Source organism: Humulus lupulus, chromosome 6 (assembly GCF_963169125.1).
Source record: "Humulus lupulus chromosome 6, drHumLupu1.1, whole genome shotgun sequence".
In the NCBI taxonomy this organism is placed as follows: domain Eukaryota; kingdom Viridiplantae; phylum Streptophyta; class Magnoliopsida; order Rosales; family Cannabaceae; genus Humulus; species Humulus lupulus.
Genome location: NC_084798.1, coordinates 12,716,765 through 12,741,070, shown reverse-complemented (window position 1 = coordinate 12,741,070; position 24,306 = coordinate 12,716,765). Strand labels below are relative to the sequence as shown.

The following is a 24,306-nucleotide window of genomic DNA, read 5'->3' as shown; positions in this document are numbered from 1 at the left end:
AGCATCGCCATGTAGTAGATATTGGCCTCACCCTACTCTCCCAATCCAATCTACCTTTATCTTTCTGGTAAAATGTTTGGTAAGTTTTTGTGAAAAGATGCAAAATTGGGAGGTCACAAAACACTCTAGGCAGTGGCCGTGAGAGTGGCCTAGGAGTGAGAGACTCACGACCTAGAGCATCCCAGGTCGCGGCCTGTGGTGCTGACATCCAAATCTCATTTTTCACATTGATCAATTTGAATATATTGAACAATTCAAGTAACTTCCAAATCTTCATTTTAATTTTATAAACACTCAATTTAACATTGGTAACAGCCAAAAGAGTTGATGGAATTTGAAATTCAAAATGTGTCTAAAATCTTCATAAATAGGAGTCTAGTGCTCACTTGTAAGACACACCATTTCTATCCACTAGAGCACACGACTAGAAATTCACCAAAGACTATAATTTCAGAGAGCTAATTCCATTTTGAGAGTTCCCCAAATGCTTAGAGGATAGGAAGAAATAAGTTTTTGGACAAAAGTTTTGAACATTGTTCAAGTTGATGATCCCTACTACTCTACACTTAAGGTGGTATGAGTATAAGAGTGATCTTATTTATGCTTTATTCTTCTATTCATTTTGTTCATATTTCTTTCTTCTAGTATATACTTATTTAATTGTATTATTTATGTTTTGAGTTGTATTTTATTTATATATATTATATTATATTTCTATTTACTTGTATTATTATTTATGCTTTGAGTTGTATTGTTCTTCTTCTATACATCATTTTTCTTTTCCATTTATTTGTATATTTTGCTATTGAGTTGTAACACTTATTTTCTCAATCACTTTGTCAATTGTATTACATTATCTAGAGTTGAATATTATTTTGTGTTGCCTTTATTTTACTTTGTTTTATTTATTATTCTATGCTTGTTATGTTTACATAGGGCGCGTTTTGTTTTTTATTCTTTATTTTTTATTTTGAAATAATTTGATGTAATTTTTTTTAGTGGTGTATATTTTATTTTACATTGTTGAATTCCTTAATAATCATTTTCAACCTATATGCATCTATATTAATGACCAATTTTATGTATATAAATAGATATTAATTTAAGAAAAATATTAAAATAAAGATTATTATTATAGTAATCTTTAAGATTCTAATAGGGTCCTTATAAAGAAGACTAGATGAATGAATAGAAAATTATTTGACTAAATATATAATTTATATATTATATTGGTATATGTATACAAATATAACACTTTGGCTTGAATTAATAAATAAAACTTTGGCCTAATAATAAGACTTAATAACAGTCAAAATTAAGTTGTCGAATTTCTTGGAGACCAAGAATCCATATGCAGCCTCGTTTGAACATTAGAAGGTTCGTTGAACGTGAAGTTTATTAGCAATACATAACCTTATATTCAATTATTTCTGTTTTTTTAACAACCCTAGATTCCTCTAATAATAATAATAATAATAATAATAATAAGGTGGCATTTTTTTCTTTATCCGTACTCTTTTTTAATTAACTAATTTAATATAATTATATTTATCTTGGTATATTTTTATTTTATATACTTAAACAATAAATTTAACTTCTTACTTCACTTATTCCCAATATATTAAGTATAAAGCTATTTAGGATTTTTACCCCGAACTATGACTTATCTCCTTGATTTTTTCAGAGCATTAAAAATTCTTTCTGATTTATTCACTGTGCTTAAAGTGGGACTTCCGTCCAATTTTGTCAAATATGACTAATATCATGCTGACGTGACTATTTGCTTGCTAATGTGTCTTGGTCACGTCAGTGTTACATGTATAATTTAAAAATATTTTTATTATATTTTAATAAATTTAAAATAAATCATTACACTAAAAATAATTTAAATTAAATCAAATCTTACAAAATTATCTTTTCTTTTTATAAACTATGATTTTTTTTAAATTTGTTAATTTTCAATAAAAAAAAGAGATTTTTAATATTTTTAAATTAATTTTTTTTTAAAAATACACATGTGGTGTTGACGTGACCAATACACATCAGCAAACAAAGAGTCACGCCAGCATATCGTTAACCACATTAGACAAAATTAGACGGAAGTCCTACTTTACAACACTGTGAATAGTTCATGGGGGATTTTTAACGGCCAGAAAAAATCAATCAAGAGACACCATAATGTATATGTCATAATTTGGGAGTAAAAGTCTTAAATTTACTCATAAAAAACAAGTTATAAATTTTAACAAATGAAATTTGTAGAAAATATATATAATAGTATGGTCAACAATAGAGTTGTATATTTAATGTTAGTTGAGATTATATATATATAAATAAGGATAATTCTTCTATAGGGGCTTCACTTTAAGCCTTAGCGGTGGGGCTCCTCAGTGTTCTCGACTCGTGAACAGTTTTCAGCGCGATTTTTTTATGACCATGTATATTGTAGTTGTTTAGAGCATCCTACAAATTTTCAGAAAATTCCAAATAGTTTACAGTACCGAAAACTAGGTTTAAACATGTTGCTTTCCACGTGCATAAAAAAAATTAGTCACGCATGTAACAACATGTTTGAACCTAATTTTCAGAACTGTAAACTATTCAGAATTTTCTAAAAATCGCGCTGATGCTCTAAATAGCTACAATATACACAGTCATAAAAAAGTCACGCCAAAAACTGTTCAAATGTCAAAAACACTAAGAGTCCCACCAGTAAGACTTAAAGTGAAGCCCCTATATGAAATTTTTTCTATAAATATATATTATAAAATCAACGAATAATAAAACATATTTAGGTGGACAACGAATTTTTTTAGATTTTTTTACTACTACAATATATACTTTTTAAGGCTTTTTTTATTTCTTACACAAATGATATGAGACATGAAAAGTTTTAAATTTATGTCGTACATACATGAAAACTAATGGCAAACGCTCTTACATATAACCGAGAAAAAAAATTATATTTCACATTGCATTTCAATTTCAATTAATTGAGTTCAAGATATAGTATCATGTATAGTAAATTACATCTTCAATATTTATGTACATATATGGTCTATCCTTGATTGGATAAAAAGACAAATTACCTTTATGAACAATTAGGTAATATGTGATAATTTAACATGTGATTATTAACCTAAAAAGCAAGTAGCATTAACATTTTTAACTAAATAATAATGATGATGAAGTTTTTTTTTTGTTTTTTGAAATGGAATGATGATGAATTTTAAATATGGTTATATAATATTTTCCTTAAAAACAAAAAATTAGAGCTCACTATACGTAGGGCATGACAATTTGAATAGAGTTATAATATTGTATTGATATTCATTGTACATAATTTTATTAAGAAAAATACATTAATTGTACATGAATCCGATGCCAAGACATTGGGTTAACACTGCTCTACCAACTCCTTTAAAATAATGCGAAGAATGAATTTTAAAAAAAAATAATAATTAGAAACTTTATTGTAACAACTAGAAAAGTAAAAATAATTATAGGAAAAATGTTCGATAAGTATATTAAAATGTTAATCATCTTCATTATTGGATTAACTTTTTTAACTAAGCAGAATCAGTGTGTATTACAAAAAATTAATATGTTGATTTTAGACTGAAAGTGATTTTTTTAAAAGTTATTTTAAAGTATTAAAAGTATAGTACTATATCTCTAAATTGCTTCATTGGAGATGTGATAATAATTAAAAAAATATTTATTTTTAAATATAGAAATTATATAAAAAATTATTATTATTATTATGTCCAATAATTAAGGACATTTTACATTGAAGCAATAAAATGAAAAAGAGTCAAATGAGATATTTTTCAAAGTTTTGGGATATGTTCCTTAAATTTGTAAAGATTTTTAACATATATTGGTTATAAAAGACCGTATGTAATTAATATTCACTTATGTGAATCCATATATATATAGCAAAGCAATTAATATATCCTTAAATTCATTAATGAGTTACACAAAAACAAAATTTGTTGTCTGATGTGAATCTTACGTTAGTCACTTTCAAAAGCTTGATACACGTGAAATTTCATGTGATCCATACAAATTTGTATTCAATTTCAATTATATATATATATATATATAGAGAGAGAGAGAGAGAGAGAGAGAGAGAGAGAGAGAGAGAGAGAGAGAGAGAGAAACATTACGTATATGCACACGTAATAGAAATCACAAGAAAATGAAAATGAAAATATGCAAATTTTAATCGTAAGAGATATAGTTTTCCATATAAAATGAAAAAAAAAAATGTAAGATCATTTTATAAATTATTGATTAATGATTATTGTACTAGCTAGTTACTAATTATTTGTTAATGAATAGTTAAGAGAAATAATATAATTGCGTGAAACGCAAACACAAATAAAAGTAATCTTTAATGATAATTTTTTAGTCACAACATATATTTTGTGTGACTAAATGTCACTTTTAGTAACAAAAAAAAATTATTTATGACTAAAAAATCATATTTAATCACAAGTTGTCACTAATGTAATTTTAGTCACAATATATTATCTGTAGTGATAAAGTTTGTTGTGACTAAAAATATATTTAGTGACAATAAATTGTGATTTTTATGACTAATACTTTTAGCCATGGATTTTTTAATAATGACATAAGTAAGATGATTTTTCTTTTGTCACAAATTTTTTTTTTAATCACAAAATTTATTGTGACTAAAACTGAGATTTTTTGTAGTGACCGATCTTGTTATCAAAATCAGACACAATGAGAAAAACATATACATATTTCATTTAGCTACGTTAATTAATTAGTATAATATAGAGTCAATTATTTAATTAAAATATATAACATTTCTATAGTTATGTACTCAAATGATATGAAAATTAATATAATATTATTTATTAATATACGGATAAGTACATATGATATATAATTCAAGGGAAAATTGTCTTTCTGTCATCTCCATATTAGACCAAATAAATAAATTAATTAAATTCTTATTTTTGAATTCTAATTATTGTCAACTGCAAACATCAAAATCAAAACACTAAATTTAAAAAATCAACTTATCTTTCTTAGGGTAGAAATAGGAAACAGTTGTACTTAAATATTTGGTTGATATATGTATGGTTGACTTGAATAAGATTGAAATATTAAAGATTATGAACTTTTTTTTGTATGAAGTTTTTAAACGCTTATGGTATTTTTTAAAATAAATTAAAAAAAGAAAGATCGTTAGGTTAAGGGATCCCTAGATATGGGTCTAACCCGCCTTAGTTTAGAGTCAACTCTGAATGTAGGACTATCATAAAGTATACGAATTAAACTGAGAAAAAGAAGTTTTTCAATTCAAGAGTAGTAGAAGTATTAAATTTTTCTTTTTATAGGAACTCGATAAGGTTAAATACAAACTTTTTCGTGACAATTTTAGTTTCAATGGCAAGAAAAGAAAAAGAAAAACCTCACGGAACCTATATATATATCTAACACTTACTTTTTTTTTTCCACAAAAAAGACTTTCCTTGAAACAAAGGTTCATTGTCTAGTGTGCTTATTTGAAGAAACTTTTATGACAAAAGATATATATAATTTTTTAATAGATATATACATATAGAATTTCAAGTTGTATTTTTTCTTCTTCAAAATAATTGGTAAATAATTGATATAGTAAGTACCTTTTGTAATTTTATTTTATTTTACTTTTGCTTGGTTTTAGAATGAAAATATATAAATTTATGCTATTAAACGAGAATGTAGTACGTACTATCAATAGTAGTATATATTAATATGTATTTCTATATAACAATATGTTTATATCAAGTTTACTTAGAAATATTCATTAAATTGAATTATCAATCCACGAACAATTAATTAAATATATTACAAATTATCATATCCACTAACGTAAAATATGTATATATTTTTTATTAATTGGAATAAATTATGAATTACGTGAATGTTAGCTAATTGCAATAATTCTATAATTTGTAACATTATCAATTAATTTTCTCTCGACAGAATCTTTAATTATTTTTAAAATAAAGATTGGTTTTCACAAAAGTAAAACAAAAGCAATTAATGTTAATCAAGGACAATCTTGTAATTTTGATTGAGCCGTATTAAAAGGTACAACAAAACGTTGTGCTAGCCATTCTAGAAAGCTTGGGCTGGCTTATCATAATTTCATTATCCACTTTTCATTAATGCAAGGGCCATTTTGGTCAACTCTTCCTTTAATTCATAGTCTTAATCTTCAAGCCACCAAAAAAAAAACAAGAAGTTCATACTTACAAAACTCAATTCCTTATTTTTTTTCTTCTTAATTAATTAGAAGAACACTCTAGACATTTGACCCTTTTAAAATTTCAACCTAAAGCCCTCTTTTTAAAACCCCCACAACTTCTCATGTCTCTCTCCTCATAACACCATCCTTATAGTTATTATTCTTTTTCTTCTCTATCACCACTCTTATCCTCACTACTTAACTCTCTCTTTCAATAACAATATTAGGAGGACATGGGAACTCTTGTAGGACACGTGGCACCAGGGTTTGGATTCCTCCTCATTGGATTATGGCACATTTTCAACCATATCAAACTCCATGTTCTTCATCCAAACTCTTACATAGCTCCACCTTGGTTCGCAACCTCAAAACCTACCAAGTACAACGAGCTCATCCTCATCATGGCTGGCTCCATGGCCTCAGTCGCCATGGAGCTATTCATAGGCCCCGAACGACACCAACCACTCGACCTTGATGGCACCATCCCTGCCAATCATCTCCACAATTTTGAGCACTCCTTCATCTCTCTCACATTCTTTACATACTCTCTTCTTTCCATTATTCTCGATCGCTCTGAATTACCTAACAAGGCGGCAACACATCATGGCATGACACAATTATTGGGAGCGATCGCCTTTGCACAACAACTTCTCCTCTTCCACCTTCACTCGGCTGACCATATGGGGCCAGAGGGACAATACCACTTGCTCCTCCAGCTAGTGATTCTTGTCTCTCTGGTCACATCCCTAATGGGAATAGGGTTACCAAAGAGTTTTTTAGTGAGTTTTGTTCGGTCTCTTAGCATATTGTTTCAAGGGGTTTGGCTTATGGTGATGGGGTTTATGTTATGGACACCGGCTTTGATTTCCAAAGGGTGTTTCATGCACTATGAGGAAGGTCACCATGTGGTGCGGTGCTCTGGGGAAGAGTCTCTTCATAGGGCTAAGTCCTTGGTCAACCTTCAATTCAGTTGGTTCTTTATTGCAATTGCCGTTTTTGGAGTGTCACTCTACTTGGTTTTGGCTAAGGTTTATGGCCAAAAAGTTGAGTATTTTTCATTGGGTTTGAATGAAGATGATAAAGAAAAAGACTCTTACGATGATGATGTTGAATCTCAGAAGAAAAGTCAGCTTGAAATTGGAAAATCCAAGAGTTTTGTTGATATGGGAAATGCTGGACTTGGGCCTATTGACATGGAAAGATAGTGATAAAAAAAAAAATTACTAGACATAGTTAGGTATGTGTGGATAAATAAATAAATAAATTAGGTTGGTGGGTCCCATCCCACTTTTATCTTGGGGGGCAAATTAGTTAAGCCAAGTAATTAATAAATAATTATTAAGGCTTGATTTAATTTAAACTTGGAGAAAACTGGTCGAGGTGGTGATGATTAAATTGTTTGGTATGAATTGATGGCTTTATAATTAGCTCTAGAGATCTAGTTTATTATTTTGTTTGTGTGTATATTATAAGACCAAATTATATATTATTTGTAAGAAGAGTGGAGAGTGAGTTTTGTATATATTCGAAAACCACCAACTTGTAAATGTAAAGAAACCTATTGTAATGAATTGTTTTATGACCATTTTATTTAGTTTATTTTTTTTATATCATTTTTTTATTCTTTCCAATCTTTTCATAATGAGTTGGCACACCCTTATAAATAATTGACACATTGTCCATTCTTGTGTTATCAGCATATATAAGTATACGACCCTTAGTTTTTTTTGTCCTCATTGGTAATGTATTATCTAACATTTTTCTTGGGAATTAACACATTAATACATTCCTAAAAATTTGACTTTATATATCATGATGTGATAGGCTATGGATGGTGTTATATATATATATATACAAGTTGCGTGGTTCAATTTAAATATGACTTGCAATTGCAAAGTAACCCTTTGTAATAACTTGCACAAATAAGGTTTGAAAAATAAATTAGTTGTGAGAAGGTGGCAGAAGTTATTGCCAATGTTATATTTGACTCTAAGAAGTATATTTACTTATGATGAATATTATAAGCAATGTGGACTTTTTTTTTTTAATTGGGACCACCAAGCAACAATAAATTTAAAAATGACAAAACACCACGGGTAGGTAGTGACATTCATAATTTTACAAATGAGACCATATGGTTCGGTAAAGTACATATGAAGTTACAGTTTATATATTTGAATTAATAATTTATGTACTTGAGTTCATAATATTGTTATATTATATATAATATGATATTTAGATTAAATAATAACATATTCTAACATATAAAATGAGAGTTATATTTTTTGGGTAATAGGAATATTTAACATATTTGGAGTTACGAATTCAGTTACAAATTTGTAACCCCCAAAATCACCAAATAATATGTAGATTTGGTGTGACACATTTTCCTTTGAATTTGTCAAAGCCATACGTGATATAGCTATTAGAGACATGATTTTAACTCTCACAATGTATTTGGAGGTTACAAAGTCATGTGAGAAGAGTATAGAGTCGTTTGGAAAATAACACAAAAATAATGTGCTAAAATTGGGTTATGGCCGCGACCACATGTGTTCCTGGCTGCGGCCTGGGAAACCGAGACTCACGGCTGCGCCCAGGAATAGCTCTGGCCGCGGCCAATGAGGCTGACAGCCAAAACTAATTTTCCTTTTCCACTTTGAACAGTTCTAACAACCCATGTAACTCCCAAAACTCATTTTTAATTCCATGAACATCTAATTAAAACATTGGTAACAACTATGGAGGTTGGTGAAATTTAAAATTCAAAGGGTGTCTCAAAACTCTATAAATGAGAATCTATTGCTCACTTGTAAGACACAAATTTCTATCAACTAGAGCACTTGGCTAAAAATCACCTAGATGCTTGTTTATTCCAGAGAGCTATTTCCAATATTGAGAGAATTCCTTAGTGCTTGAGATAGAGAGAAATACGTTTTTGGACAAAGATTGTAAATTTTGTTCAAGTTGGTGATCCCCAATGCTCTTCACTTTGGTTGTGTGAGTGAGAGTATTTGTTTGTTGCTCTTGTTCTTCCCTTTTTTCTACTATTGTTTTTCATCTCCTTCTCTTATTTTTCTATTTATACTTTTGCTTGAATCTTTTGTTTTTAGAGTTGTAATTTCTTCTTCATCTTTCCTCTACTACTTCTAATTTATTTGTATCTATTGTCTAGATTATATTTTTCATTATTCTCTTTATCTACTATTTCTATATTTACATGTATTTTTTGCAATGGAGTTGTAACTTATTTAATCAATCATTTTGTATTTTGTATTCTTTTGCTTAGTCTTACTTTTTCTATTGAGACATTATATATATCTCTAACAAATATATATTATCATTTATTACAAAATAATATCACAATAATTTACGGGTGGAAATCTAATAATAATGATCTCATTTAAATAAACTTTTACTTTTATTAGTTTGATTTTGAATAGCTACAACAAAAGGAAGCTTTTATGTGGTTTTTAGCAACAACACAACTGTGTTCCTAATTCGCCACAAAATAATTTTTAATTAGTTCGTCGTATAAGACTACTTATTGCGAAGATTAATTCAAATAATATCGACATAATTTATTTAAAATATTGCCACCATTATTAGTTTAAATTTAGAAAATAATTTTTTTTATTTATTATTAGTTTACCTTAAGTGGTGACTCACCCAGGCCAATTGACATTTTTTTTAAGAACAATAAAAATAAAATTTAGTATCAAATCAAAATTTGTAAACATATATATATATATAAAATATATACTAGGTACAAATAATGTGTAACACACATTTATTTAGTTTTATCAAGTTTTTATAATTGTCGTAAATATTTAAGATAAATAAATAATATTATATATAAAAAAATGATACATCTTTTATGATTTAAATATATATATGTATGATAATTTTTTAGATCACAAACTGTCTTATTTAACGTACAAAATATTTATGATATTATTCAAATCACACATTAATAATTGAAGAAAAAACTTGCTTATTCTTGATTAAAGATAAATATTATTATAATTTCTTATGTAGTTACACATACTATTTATATATACATGACACTTATATATAATATATTTATAATCTTTTTTTTATTTAATATGAATATATTTATATAAATTAGGTTAAGTCATAAAAAAATAACATGTTTTTTTTAAATATAAGTGATTTTTTTTAATAAAAGTAAGAATATATATATATTATATTATTATAATAATGATATTTTATAATATGTGAATTTATATTAATATAATTACTAAATATTTATTCTACCAAAATTTTATAAAATTAGAATTATATATTATTATTATAATTATTAAATATCTAATTTTGTATTATATATTATTATAATAATTATATTTTATAACATTTATATTTAAATTTAAATTTATATCAATATAATTATTAAATATCTACTCTTGTATTAAATATTATTATTATAATAATATTTTATAATATTTGAATTTATATTAAATATTTATTTTTAATTAATTTTAAAAATATATTCTATTAAATATTTAGAATATTCCGTTAAAGATAAAAAAAAATGTTAAAATAAAAAAAAGATTGTTAAACACACACTTTTTATATATAGATATAAATAAATATATTTATATATTTATACTAAATATAAATATTTGTAAACAGAGAGTAACCTGTAACAAATCTGTAACCTTATCATATCTTACAAAAATAGGAAAAATACCATAAATTCAGTTACTTTACACCTAATATCAGATTTTAAAAATAAATAAATAAATTTATTCGTTTTTGGGTTTCAACAGTGTGCCATTTTGCTGTAGGCTTTTCTCTGGTCCACTACAAGATTTGAAAACATCATAAATATTAAGATTTTTTTCTTAAATACACAATTTTGTTTTGTTTTTACTTTTTTACAATTCCTATTTTATTTTTTTAAAAAAATACACTCAAGTTTTCAAAAATACGATTTTCAATATTCATAATTATGAAAATACGGTTTTTAAGAAAAACAATTTGAAAACAACTCACTGGACCAACTAAACATCAACAAAAAAAACCTAAAACCAACGTGAAAACAACAAAAAAAAAAAAAAAAAAGACAAAACCGAAAAAATGTAAAATTTTTCTTATTTCTGTAAAATTGAAAAAAGAAAAATGTTTGACCGTAAAAACGTAATTTTTAGCGAAAATTAGTATTTTATGTAATTTTTCCTTTAATATTTCACATGATATTTAAAATTTTTAAATATTTAGTTAGACTTAATTTATTTGTCAATCTAAGCCATTACAAAGTGTAGTTTTGCACTTGTGAGTAAAAAAATAAGGTAATAGTATATGCTAACTATCATTCGAAAATCAAATACTTTATAATCAAGAAAGATTAATTCAATTCTTGATTCATCAAGTGGCTTCTATTGTTACAAGATTTTGAAATTTATGATCACTTGTTGAGATCTGAAAATTACCAGAAGATTAAGAAGTGAATAGAGTACTTATCTATGACAACTTTCTAGATGCATGAGCAATCATGTTTGTGATAGCAAACACTAAACAGAGCCTAATGGCATGTTGATTGTGTGAATTTCTTTCTCGATTAGAGCTTAATAAATTTGATCTTTGCAAAAACAATGTGCAAGTTGACCAGGTTATCTGAAGATGTGTTCTTGAGGAGGAGATGAAAACATACTAAGTACAAGGCCAGAAAATTTGATTAGTGGGGCTTAATAATATTTTTAAATTTAAAAAAAAAAAAAAAAATCATTTTAATGAAATTGAGTTTATATTGAGATTAGGGCCAGCCTTGAGCATGTAGCAGCCTAATGCAAATGTGATAATTTTATAAAATATTATATATAAAATGATATTTTTCAAAATTTGGAGCTTTTTGTATAAAAAATGGTATTTTTCAAAACATTGGATCGTTTTAACTTGGGACCATAAATACAGGCCCTTGAACATGTAGCAGCCTATTACAAAATGTGATAATTTTATAAAATATTATATATAACATGATATTTTAAAAAAAATTTAGGGTTTTTTATCATAAAAAAATTATATTTTTTAAAAATATTGGGCTATTTTAACTTGAGTTCCTAAGTACAAGCCTAGCCTATCTTTGTCCAAGTCCAGGCCTAATTGAGATAAGAGTCCATATTTATAGAGTAATATTAAACTTTGAACAAATAAAAGTGGGGGCTATTTTTATATATATACTCAAGCTTCATACATGTAAGATTAAAATTTAATCCCTTCAAAATACAATAAAAAAAATGTACTGCAACAACATGAAGTGTCATATATAACCCCATTCTTCATCATTTATTTTAATTAAAAAGTATCAGCCGGTTATCACTCTTTTCCCACTTAAGTTTTACATTGGCCATCATAGTTTAAGAGTATTGTTATTCGACATTTTAAGGTGTCTAACACCACATGAGGTGACAGTCAATGGTTGGTTAGCGATACTCCATAACACTTGTAAAATTCAAATGTACATGACTCAATATTTGATTGCATCAATAGCGATATGTCATATTCTTATGGTATTGGATACGAGTGGTGCCCTTAGCGATTCTCATAATTTTAAGATGCACATACATTTGCAGTTAGTTGTGGTACATAATAAGAAACAAACTTATACTCATTAAAAGCTTAATTAATAAATATTTATATGTTTTTCAAAAGGTTACATAACTAATAATACAATTTTGTTAACAAATCTAAAAGAAGTAATGGGAAGATGAGGTATCACAACCCACTTGGCCTGCAGTCTTCCACTTGAGTTTCATCATCTTATCCATGCCTTTTTTCATGAACTCCATCTTCGAAGTAGTCTCACAAAATGTTTTGCTTGTCTCAAGTTTATTTCTGTACTCAGCCATCTGCTCATTCATCTTCTTCTGTAACTCTGCCATCTTTTCCTTCATCATTGTTGGGATGTCAACTTCAAGTAGTTTACTTACTTGGAGATAGAAGAAATCTCTCATGACCTCCTCTAGAGATGCCTTGAGAAACTCCAAGTCAAAGTCAACATAATAGTCCACAAATTTTATGCAGTGATACCAATCTCGAAGAACATCTTTTGTGATGTCTATCACCAAAGTAGTGTGCATCTGTTTCATGACTTTACATATAAAGAAAAAGCAAATGCTCTTCCATTCTTGGGAATCAAGTGAATCCATGCTAATATCTCCATATATGTGAAGCAGAGGTTTCAAGATAGAGACCAAGTGTAAAGGGATGAAGTAACCTTCAAAATCAACTATTTTCAATGCTAGATCACTAGATTTTATTTTCAACTTCCTATTCTTGAAAGTGGAATAAAACTCATTGAAAATAGATGACATGAACTTGGTTTCTGTAAGACTAGACAATCCTAATGCTTCATCAATTTTTTCATCTTCAGACTCAAGGTGTGTAATCATTTTATTACTCATTTCTTCTTCTCCTTTATTATGTTCATCCCAGTAAAAGCATTCTTTAAGCCCTCGTAGCTCACCTTCGGTTAATCTAAGTATTAAATCTTTTAAGGTCAAAAGTGATGATGTTCCATTATTCTCTATCTCTTCCACTCTTGCATTATTACATATTACTTGGGGAAATTTCCAAATATTTTCCCCAACAATCTTCAACTTCACATCTTTGAGGTCACCCTTGAGTATATTTATAATCTGATAAGAAAATAAACAAGTAATATAATAATTAAGTGTTGAGCCACTTATTTATTATTTTGTTTATTTCTTCTTAGATACTGTTAATTTATCTAATGATATTTTTTAATTATTAGTTATGATTAAAAAAATTAATAATTAATAGTTTTAAAAAAACATTTTAATTTTATAATTTAAATTACAAACAATTGTTATAATAATTATTACAAGCAACTATGTAATTTCAAGTGGGTTATAATTAGTGATTAGTTTCTCAAGCAGATAAATGTATACATTTTACTTAATATTAGTTCAAAAATTGTTTTTTTTTAAAAAAAAAGATGTATTATTATATTTCTTTGTTCTTTATTTGTGACATGCCATTCCTATAATTCATATGGAATAATTAAATTCATGTAAGTATTTTTTTTGTTCTGTTATGAAGTTGTTCTATATATATTTACTAGATACAAGTAATGTGCAAGACATATTTCTATTGTTTTATTTATAGAATTTATTAATTATTTTTATTAAATTTATATTAATGTCATATAAATTTCAAATAAATATCTTGTTTCAATTAATTTTTTTAGTTTATGTTTGTTCTAGTTTTTGAATTTGGGAGTGACAATAATAGATTATATATTATATTCTTAATATAATATTAAATATTATACGTGAATTTTAAATTTATGTTTCTGGCTAGTTTTTTTTAAAATAATTTGTTACTAATTGACAGTAGATTATATCATATGTTTAATATGATATTATTATAATAAGTGAGTTAAAGTTTAATTAAATTTTATTTAAGTTATAAAATGAATGATTTTATTATTTTTAAATAATTATCATTATAAAATATCTAAAAAATATAATATAATATTTTGTTTTGTTTAATTATTTATTATTTTTAAATAATTATCATGGTAAAATATCTAAAAAATATCCTATTTTAATATGTTCAATTATTTATTATTGTAAAATATCTAAAAAATCTCTTATTTTAATTTTTTAATTTTTTATTTTATTTTATTTAAGTTTAAGTAATGTTTACAAATTATCATTAAATATAAAAATATTTTGTTAAAGTTAACATTAAAAAGAAACCGTTAAAACCAAATTTTTTTATTATCTACATATTTATTATATAGAAAAAATATATAAAAATAAATATATAATAATAATGATAGCTAACGATATTTATGATGATATGATTAAGACACATTATCATTCGTCCTTATTATGACTTGTTTAGTTAAAAATGACAAACACATGTGTCAATATGTAATTTTCTCTGTCTTCTCTATAAAGTCAAGTATATTTAATCAAGCAAGCAAACAATTCTATACACCTTAATTAAGAAAAGTCATCATCAATCAACTATAAAATCATTAAAAATATATAATATAACAAATTTTTTTGGATTAATAATAACAACAACAAACAACAACAATAATAATAATAATAATAATAAGTCACTTAGCGTACCTTGGAAGCTAAACAATGCACGTGGGCGACGAACTTACAATCTTCACAAAAATATACACAAAGTCGCGGATCTCTGTTGCTCTCACAAATATCACAAGAGTATTCTCCGAAGTAATTTTCAATAACCGAATCAGAAAAAAGAAGGGGATGTATGTGATATTCATATTTAATAGTATCAGGCAACAAGCCGCATAGCAAGTGAACTTTGAAATTGCATTCCGCACAAGAAAACACGGATGAGTTGGTAGAATTGAATTCTTCAGAGTCAATGAGAATAGGGTTTTTACAGTAGGATTCATATCCATCACACTGGCCAAGTTTAGTGTTTATTTTCTCAAGAAAATAAAGAGGGTGCTCATGATATTTAAAATTTATGGTGTGTGACATTGTAGTAACGCAATTCAAACAAAAATGAAAGCTACATTGACGACATTCGAAGGTGAAGACAAGGTTAGCCTTGTAGCATAACTTGCAAGAAGAAAATGCACGACTAGCAATATGAAGGAATAAAGGGTGGTTTTTATGAAAAGAATGACTTTGGATTTCTCGTGGCGATTTTGCGCATGTTACATGCAAGAAATACTCACAATATTTGCAACCATAAACTTCACCCGAGCACATCGAACGACATGCACAACATTCGATTTTTTCTACACCATCCTTTGTAGTTGAAATAAGTGGCATTGGATGTTGATGTGTAAAATGTTGTATGTGCTCTCGATTTGGATGATCAAAATCATCACAAGTTATAGGGGGCATTCTTGCACATTGGATGTCCATATAGAAATCACATTGAGCACAAGTGTAACAAGCATTAGTCTCATGCAATTTGTGACAAGAATTGCATATAAATGTCTGATTTCTTTTCCAACTTAATGTAAGTGGGTGGGAAGGATGAAAGTGATGATTGAATTGGTAGCATGTTTTATGGACACAATAGTATTTGCACAATTCACAATAATAGAAAGAAGCTTCGCAAATGTAACCATGGCATATACGACATTTGGCATTCTTATTACTTGCCTCTAATAAGACCAATTGATGCCCATCGGAAAAGCATTCCTCCATGAATGACATTGTTTGATCTTGTGCTGTAATAAAATAAAATAAAAAAAGTTTAGAAACTAAATAAAAGGGTGTTTGGTGTTTGTCAAGATCATAGTCTTTTGTTTTTTGTCATTTTGCAAAATAATCTCTTTTTAATAAATTTTTGAAAATGGTCTTCCAAATACAATCAACATTTTATAAAAAATTCTCGACACCCTATTCGGAGAAAATTTGACAAAAAAAATATTTAAAGAAAGTTGCATAATAATATAAAATAGCTAAAACATTATTAACGATTTGTAAACTAGAGAAATAAAGTAAATTACCAAAGGAATTGAAAAACACACAAGCCACACCGATCTGTACTTTTATTAAGAGATCTAGATAAATATAATTCTTGCAGGGAGAGAATGACAGGGAGTTTGGGGGTGAAGAAATTGAGACTAAATATATTCTTATTGTGTAGAAAAATTGAGTGAGAAGAAGAAAATGAAGAACAAATGATGGTAAAAGAAGAAGAAAAGGACATAATAGAGAACGTTAATTAGGCGCCACATGAAATCGGGCATCCAAGAAAGGTAGCAATAATAATAATTCGAATCTTAGAGAACAAGGAAAAACAAAAAGAAAAATAAGGAATATATATTGAGGAAAAAAAAGGAGGGAATAACTTATTTTATTTATTTGTGATAAGCTATTGAAGATTTTTCTCTAGTTTGATATAATTCATTGATATTTATCAATCTTTTTACACAAGTGTCTGAGATGATTTTTATCTATTTATATATCACTTCTATATATAATAAGTGTGTAAATAACGAAAATTCATAGTTTTAATGGTTTGTTTTGTTAACTTTAACGATATTCTAAATATTTAACGGAATGTACATTTAAAATTAATTTAAAAATAGATATTTAACAATTATATTAATGTAAATTCAAATATCATAAAATATTATTATTATAATAATATTTAATATAACACTACATATATAATAATTATATTAATTTAAATTCAAATTCAAATGTTATAAAATATTATTATTATAATAATATATAACACAAGACTAGATATTTAATAACTATATGTAACACCCTAATTTTTCATACAATTATCGAGAACACAATGTTGGATCATAAACATAATATTGCTCTTTTATTTAAGAAAAATTAGATTAAGCAAATGAATCCCATGTCTTTACAAAATATAAAATAGTAGTCTTTAACAAAATAAAATGAACAACATAATAAATAAAAGAAAACTTAAAAGGAAATGCTTTGTAAATAAAATCATAGGCCGGTTGATCATTCCCCGGCTATATGGTCCCCATGAATAGTGCTGGTCGGTAGGGATTCATAAGTTATACCGATCAACCCAGAACAAGTATAGGACAACATGATGAACACATGGAAGATCAGATTTAAAATAAGAGAATTCAAGAAAGTGGAATGTTTTCCCAAATAACAGTTTTTGAGTGGTGTTCTTCATGATTCTTTAAAAAAAAAAACCGCACATAAATCAACAAAAAAAAGGAGGTTAAAACCCAGTTTTACAAAAAGGGAAGTTTAAAAGGGTTATCCAGGCCAAGAGACACTCAAAATAGTCGTCTATTTACAGATTCATGCAACGTACATTCAAGAAATCTATGGATTCATCAAGAAAATTACTCATAGTCACAATGTAACAAAAGCAAAGAGAAGAGAAAATATCTTGCATGGGGTACAAAAAATAACAAAAAGAAAAGCCTAGAAAACTTACTTGCTGCAGTAGTTAAGGCGACGAGGAGGAGTTCGTGATGTGAAGGTGGCGCAACGAAGGGACCAGAGTACAGGTTAGCTTTCTCGGACAGGCTGGGAGAAGGAGATTTAGGGTTTTTGCAGGATGGCCTGGGTTTGTTTGAAGCAAAAAAAAGGTGAAAGAAGATGGTAGGAGAGATCACTCTCATTTATAGGCAAGAAAAAACGAGTTCCTCCTTGCAGGAATTTAATGCATCTGTCCACTCAGCAGTCCCCTTGGCCACCACAAGCACATTTCCCCAGACACGTCGGCAAGCCCATCCAATCTCTTTGCCTCAACCACTCATTAGTAACTGCGCAGTACACCGAATGAAGGATTATTATGGTGCTTTATGGTTCCAAAGAACGGCAGGAAGAACCGAAAAGTCATCTCTTGGAAATATTCAGGCTATTAACTATATCAGATGCTATGCCACATAGCAAGGGGAATATACCCCTGACCAGGCTGGACGGAGTGGTCCTCACAGGAAAGTTTCCATGTTGCCTAACATCATTGCAAACTTAGGGGGCAAATGTTATAAAAAAAAAATTGGTGTATCTGACGTAGTACTAAACTTGGACACGTGGAGAAGACTGGGCAGGGAACACCAGAAAACTTGCTGGTTGGTGTGATAGGCAGGTTGGTCGGAATATACTTGACAAATGAATAACAGTCACTGCTTGATACGCTTGCCAGGTTAGAAGCTGGTTGATGTAACGAACAGACATACCTGCTCGGATGAAAGCAGTCGCACTCTCCGTTAGCATTCTGCAAAAATCATCTAACCACCTGCCAAGAGTGCCTAACAACTCTAAAACTTGGGAAAAGCTCTTGAAGAATAGGTTAGCAACTACCTGCGGAAAGAAAGAGATATTTTCACATCATATATGCTCAAGTGCAACCGTTGGGCGAAAGGAACAAGATAAATACAAACTTTCCACCACAGTGGAAGGGGTTCAGAAAAATAGCCTACCAACCAGCACCAAGAACATACCGAGCAGCTTGGCTTGGTACTTAGCAATGATTCTGTCATACTATATTATCTTTTACATAGAGAAATCCACTTGTAATCCCTTGTAGTCTTGTGTAAACCTTCAAGATTAATACAAATTTAAGAGGACGTAGGTCATTACCAATCTTTAGGGCCGAACTTCTATAAATCCTGATGTTCTTTATTACTTATTGCTCATCATTAATAGGTTCTTGATTCATTTATGGTATATTGATTGTCTAATTGAAAGCTCTCTAATTAATTATTTGACTCTGCATCAGTTGGCTAAAACACCAGTCAACATCCCTAATTATAAAGTTTGGTATTTGCCTATTAACGAAAAAAAGTAAGGGTTGCAACAAAAAATAAATGTTAGGTATTTATGTCGTCAAAAAAATAAGTTAAATATTTAAGTGCAACAAAAACATGAACTTATGTATTTATGTCGTCAATATCCCTTAAAATAAACATACTATATTTGGCAACATGCCTCCTCTATTTTCTTTATTGTTTTTCCCAACTAACATGTGTTACTATTAAAATTTAACATAACTTGAAAATAAAATTAACTATATATATATATCATTAACCATAAAAAAATTAAATTAAATTGATAGGTCATATATTAAAAAAAAAATCTATCATAAGAGAATTTTTCAAAAATATGAATTTTATACCATCAATTTGAAAAAAATGATAATTATACTTTTCTTAATTTGTGTGAGAAAATTTATTAAAAAAAAAAATAAAGTATGGGAAACACAATTAGTAACTAACTAAAATATGGAAATGTCAAATTTTTTTATCATAGTTATATTTTCTTTGATTTTGAAGGAAATTTTATTTTATTTTATTTTTTCAGTTTTTTTTCTTTATTTTTTCTTCCTCCTTTTTTTTCTACCAATTTTTTCCTTCATCTTTTTTTTTTCTTTCCATTTTTCCATTATTCTTCTTCTTCTTCTCATTTGTATTCATCTATCTATTTTTTTTTTCTTTCATTTGTATTGTTTTATTTTTTTTCATATATATTTTCTTCAGTTTTCTTTTTTTTTTCCCTTCTATTTTTTCTTTATTTTTGTATTTATTATTTTCTCCTTCCATATTTTTTCACACATATGAGCTTTTTTTCTACCAATTTTTTCATTAATATTTTACTTCTTCTTCTTTTCATTTTTATTCATTTATCAGTTTTTTTCCTTCATCATTTCTTTTGTTTTGTTTTGTTTTTTTCAATATTTTTTTAGTTTTCTTCCCTAACTTTTTTTTTCCTTCTTTTTTCTTCGCTTTTTGTACTTATTCTTTCCTCATTCAATTTCCTTCTTTCCCCTTTTTTTCACACATATATTTTAAAATTACATAATTATTTTACTTTTTTATTTATTTATTATCTTTTATTATTGTAATTTTTTTTATAGTTTTTTCCACTATATTTAAAAAAATTCAAGCATTTTCATTTTACTTTAACCCTTATAGGAACACCAAAATTTGGAAAGAAAACTAATAAAAATATGAAAACGTAAAAGGGTAACCAATTACCCTAATGAGAACATTCAAATCTAGAAAAAAAAATTATATGAAGAAAATGGGAGAGAAGGGAAAGGGGGTGGATCTGATTTTTTTTTTTCTATCTTCAGGTTTGTGGTAACTGGTTACTTTCCCGTTCTTGGTGTATATTTCTGGGGGTAACTAGTTACCTTCACGTTCTTTGTGTGTATATTTCTGGGGGTAACTGGTTACCTTCACGTTCTTTGTATGTATATTTCTGGGTTCAATATGGTAACTGGTTACCCATGTTACTAAAATCATAGTTACTTCTTCTTCATTTTTTAATGAAGTGTTCTTCCTCTTTTCATTCAAATTTGATGTTTCTTTTCATATGTAATATGAGTAACCTGTCACCCCTCTTATGGTAACTGGTTACTCCTCTTATGGCAGAAAGTTACACCTCTCAGGGTAACTGGTTACTCCTTCTGGTACAGGTTATTTAACCTAGTTCTAGGTTTTTTTTTTTTACATATATGTTAAAAATCAATCAAGTAACTGCTTACCTTACCTAGGATTTGAAAAAAGAAACGTACAATTAAAAAAAAATGAAAATTTTTTTATAATAAAAAAAAATAATAAACACAATTCATATTACAAAAAAAAAAGCAAAACAACCAAAGAAAAATTTAATATAAAATTAGTTATATAAAAAACCAAATAAGCTAAAAAAAAATAATAATCAAATTACAAACATAGCCTTCCAAATTAATAAAACTTGATTAAGAATAAAACTATGGCATAAAGTGACTTTTATATAAAAATATGGGAAAATAAATCCGTAAAAGTGAAAATTCTTAAAAAAAAAAGCCATAGTTGAACTTTTTTTTTTTTTAAAAAAGTCATATTTTTGCACACTCTATTAAAAATATCATATAAAATGTCATTTACCACCTAATTAGTTTATTTACATAACAAAATATACAGTATCATCACTAAAATATCATTTATTGTAGTTAAAATATTTGATATACCATGATATAAAATACAAAATTTTCTCTTTTTATAATTTTTTCGGGCACCCTAATGCTTATAACTACTAAAAATCCCAAAATTTGGCAATAGCTTAAGGTGAAAAATAGAACATGTTTATGGTATATAAGTTTATAAACTTAGTATATAAATATATATATATATATCTATTTTTTGTACTCATCAAGCATATGCTCAACTCTATACATTCGCATCTCCTTAAAAATTTCTTCAAACGAATCTTTATTGATCGACCTTCAAAGTCAGGTTAAATTTTTATACAAACATGTTTCAATTATTAAACCATGAAATACGACCTTGTTAGTATAGTTTAAATATTATTTTAGAATCTCTATTTTACTTAATTACATGGTTACACCTTTTGTTTTGAAAAATATATTTTTTGGCCCCAACCAGTAGTTCAATATAATCTCATAAACCTAATTTTAATCAAAATAATTTTTTTAAAAGTGTCATGAAAACATAGTTGGTGTATATATATATAAATAAAATCAAAGCAATATAAAAACAAATAAATAATAAATGCAATGACAAATGTTGAGTCTAAATCTTCTTAATTTAATTGAACAAACATGCATCTATTACAAGGTCACATGGTTCACTTGTCTCTTGGTCTACTCAAAATCTGACAAACTATCATTTAATTTATGTATGTAAAGGTGATTTAAATAATTATATGAGATAATACTTCAATTTACTATCTCATATAATTATATAAATCACCTTTACATACATAAATGATAATTTGTCAAAATTTTGAGTAGTGAAATATCTTATTTCATCGAAATTAATTATGGGAACAAGATCAAGCATACAACTTAAGGATACCACATGAATGAAACGACATTATTACTAAATACCAATAATATTTCTAGAAGAAGGTTTATATAAATATATAGATATATAATATCAACCCTCAGATTTATTATTGATTTATTTATATGTATATAGCTTAGACTGAAATAGAGGAAGGAATCCATACAAAATCATGTTCACTGAAGAAATGACAGACAGGTCCCATCCCTGGCCCAAACCCTAGCACCTTGAACGAAGGATGTTCTGGTTCCCACTCAGAGGTGTCCAGGTGACAAACGACAATGGTTTCAACTCTATCTCCGTTTTGGCCACTCAACGACATCTTGTAGAGTTTCCTGTCCTTGGCCATGATATGGCATCCATACACAGCATAAGGGAACTCCATAAGATGGCATGCCACCATCTTGGGGATTGGAATCTCTCTCAGATCTTCCAAAATGGTGTAGTTTTGGTACCTGGTATTGGAACCATTGTCGAACAATGTTGTAAGAAATGTGAAGCCGTGGCCTAATCCGGCCAATCCGAAGACGCCACGTACGAATTCAGCCATTGAGTCAAAGGAAGTAACACACAGCCTTATCTCATCTTCTATGGGGCTAGGCACACACATCAAGAGAGTTGACTCCATGGTTTTGGCTTGTGGTGAGCCTTGAGGAACTGAGAATAGCCTAAGAAGGTTGGGAAGGTTTTCTATGGAGAGTGGATCCGAGTTAGGAGGTCCTAATTGTCTTTGCAGAAAAGGAGGAGAAGGCTTCTTGTTCTTTGGAAAATAGATGGGCTTTGTTAAACCCACTTTTAGGTCATTAATGTTGATAAAAATCGTTGGTATTGAATGGTCAGGATGAGCGTGTGGTGATGATGGACCATGATGATGATCATCAACATGAATATGGCCATGATGATGATCTTCTTTGCTACTAGGAAGTCTTATATTGTTAGTCTCTTGACATTCACTACTCCAACTCCAAGAAAGGTACTGCAAAAAATTGAAAAACAGATCAAGCTTATTTTTGTCCAATCATATAATATATACTGTTATATAAACTGATCAATATAGATCCTAACATGTTGTATATATATATATTTAATTAAAAGATTAATACAATGTTAAGAAACTTATAATTTGTAGCTATAAGTTAAGAATAATTACCAGGAGGACAAGAAACAAACACCAAGAAGACCACCCCATCCTTAAGAACATATCTTTTGCAAAATATCACTTACTTTTCTGCTCTTCAAATCATCCACCACATATAATTATTATATATATAAATATCGAGAAGAAAGATATGTACAACTTGACATATATATATATATATATATATATTATTTAGTCCCTCACTCTCATTTGAGGTGTGAGATACCTCACATAAGACAAGGGTCTGTAGCAACAAGTTGATTTAAATGCTTTTACCTTCAAAAATCGGTTTTGTAACCGGTTCTGTGTAGTTTAATATGAAAAAGTAATATTATTCAAATGTTTAGCAAATATATGTAGTAAATTTTAATTGTATTTTTTTTTGTTTGGGACAAGATTGTAATATTATGTGTTACACTACAAAAAACAAGGCCTATACCGAGAACAAATGTCATCAGTATCAGCCTAAATATTCTCAGTATAGCCTCTCGACAGTAAGTCTTCGGTACAGCCGCGTCGGTAGAGGCAAACTTCTACCGACGACATTTAACATGTTCTCGGTATAGGTTGTACCGAGGACAATGTCATCGGTATAGAGTGAAAAATATC

At 27.9% G+C, this 24,306-nt stretch overlaps 3 protein-coding genes across 3 annotated transcripts; 1 reads left to right on the top strand and 2 right to left on the bottom strand.

The window, feature by feature from the left end:
* The first annotated feature begins 6,410 nt into the window (after positions 1–6,410).
* LOC133781684 (uncharacterized) lies at positions 6,411–7,853 on the top strand. Its single transcript, XM_062220744.1, has one exon. It carries the CDS (start codon positions 6,502–6,504, stop codon positions 7,471–7,473), a length of 972 nt encoding a protein of 323 aa, XP_062076728.1. The 5' UTR covers positions 6,411–6,501; the 3' UTR covers positions 7,474–7,853.
* Positions 7,854–12,898: 5,045 nt separating this feature from the next.
* Positions 12,899–16,965, bottom strand: LOC133783810 (uncharacterized). Its single transcript, XM_062223427.1, has 3 exons — positions 16,767–16,965; positions 15,394–16,484; positions 12,899–13,926 (listed from the first exon to the last, which is right to left on the bottom strand). Exons 2-3 carry the CDS (start codon positions 16,468–16,470, stop codon positions 12,976–12,978), a joined length of 2,028 nt encoding a protein of 675 aa, XP_062079411.1. The 5' UTR covers positions 16,471–16,484; positions 16,767–16,965; the 3' UTR covers positions 12,899–12,975.
* Positions 16,966–22,516: 5,551 nt separating this feature from the next.
* LOC133781683 (BURP domain-containing protein 6-like) lies at positions 22,517–23,850 on the bottom strand. Its single transcript, XM_062220743.1, has 2 exons — positions 23,710–23,850; positions 22,517–23,535 (listed from the first exon to the last, which is right to left on the bottom strand). Exons 1-2 carry the CDS (start codon positions 23,758–23,760, stop codon positions 22,696–22,698), a joined length of 891 nt encoding a protein of 296 aa, XP_062076727.1. The 5' UTR covers positions 23,761–23,850; the 3' UTR covers positions 22,517–22,695.
* Positions 23,851–24,306: the final 456 nt, after the last annotated feature.

Coding starts and splice junctions, on each gene's coding strand:
- LOC133781684 (XM_062220744.1), top strand. CDS start 6,502: ATGGGAACTCTTGTAGGACACGTGGCACCAGGGTTTGGATTCCTCCTC.
- LOC133783810 (XM_062223427.1), bottom strand. CDS start 16,470: ATGTCATTCATGGAGGAATGCTTTTCCGATGGGCATCAATTGGTCTTA. Junction 13,927..15,393: donor TGCATTGTTTAGCTTCCAAG/GTACGCTAAGTG, acceptor TTTTCTTATCAG/ATTATAAATATACTCAAGGG.
- LOC133781683 (XM_062220743.1), bottom strand. CDS start 23,760: ATGTTCTTAAGGATGGGGTGGTCTTCTTGGTGTTTGTTTCTTGTCCTC. Junction 23,536..23,709: donor GTTTGTTTCTTGTCCTCCTG/GTAATTATTCTT, acceptor AATTTTTTGCAG/TACCTTTCTTGGAGTTGGAG.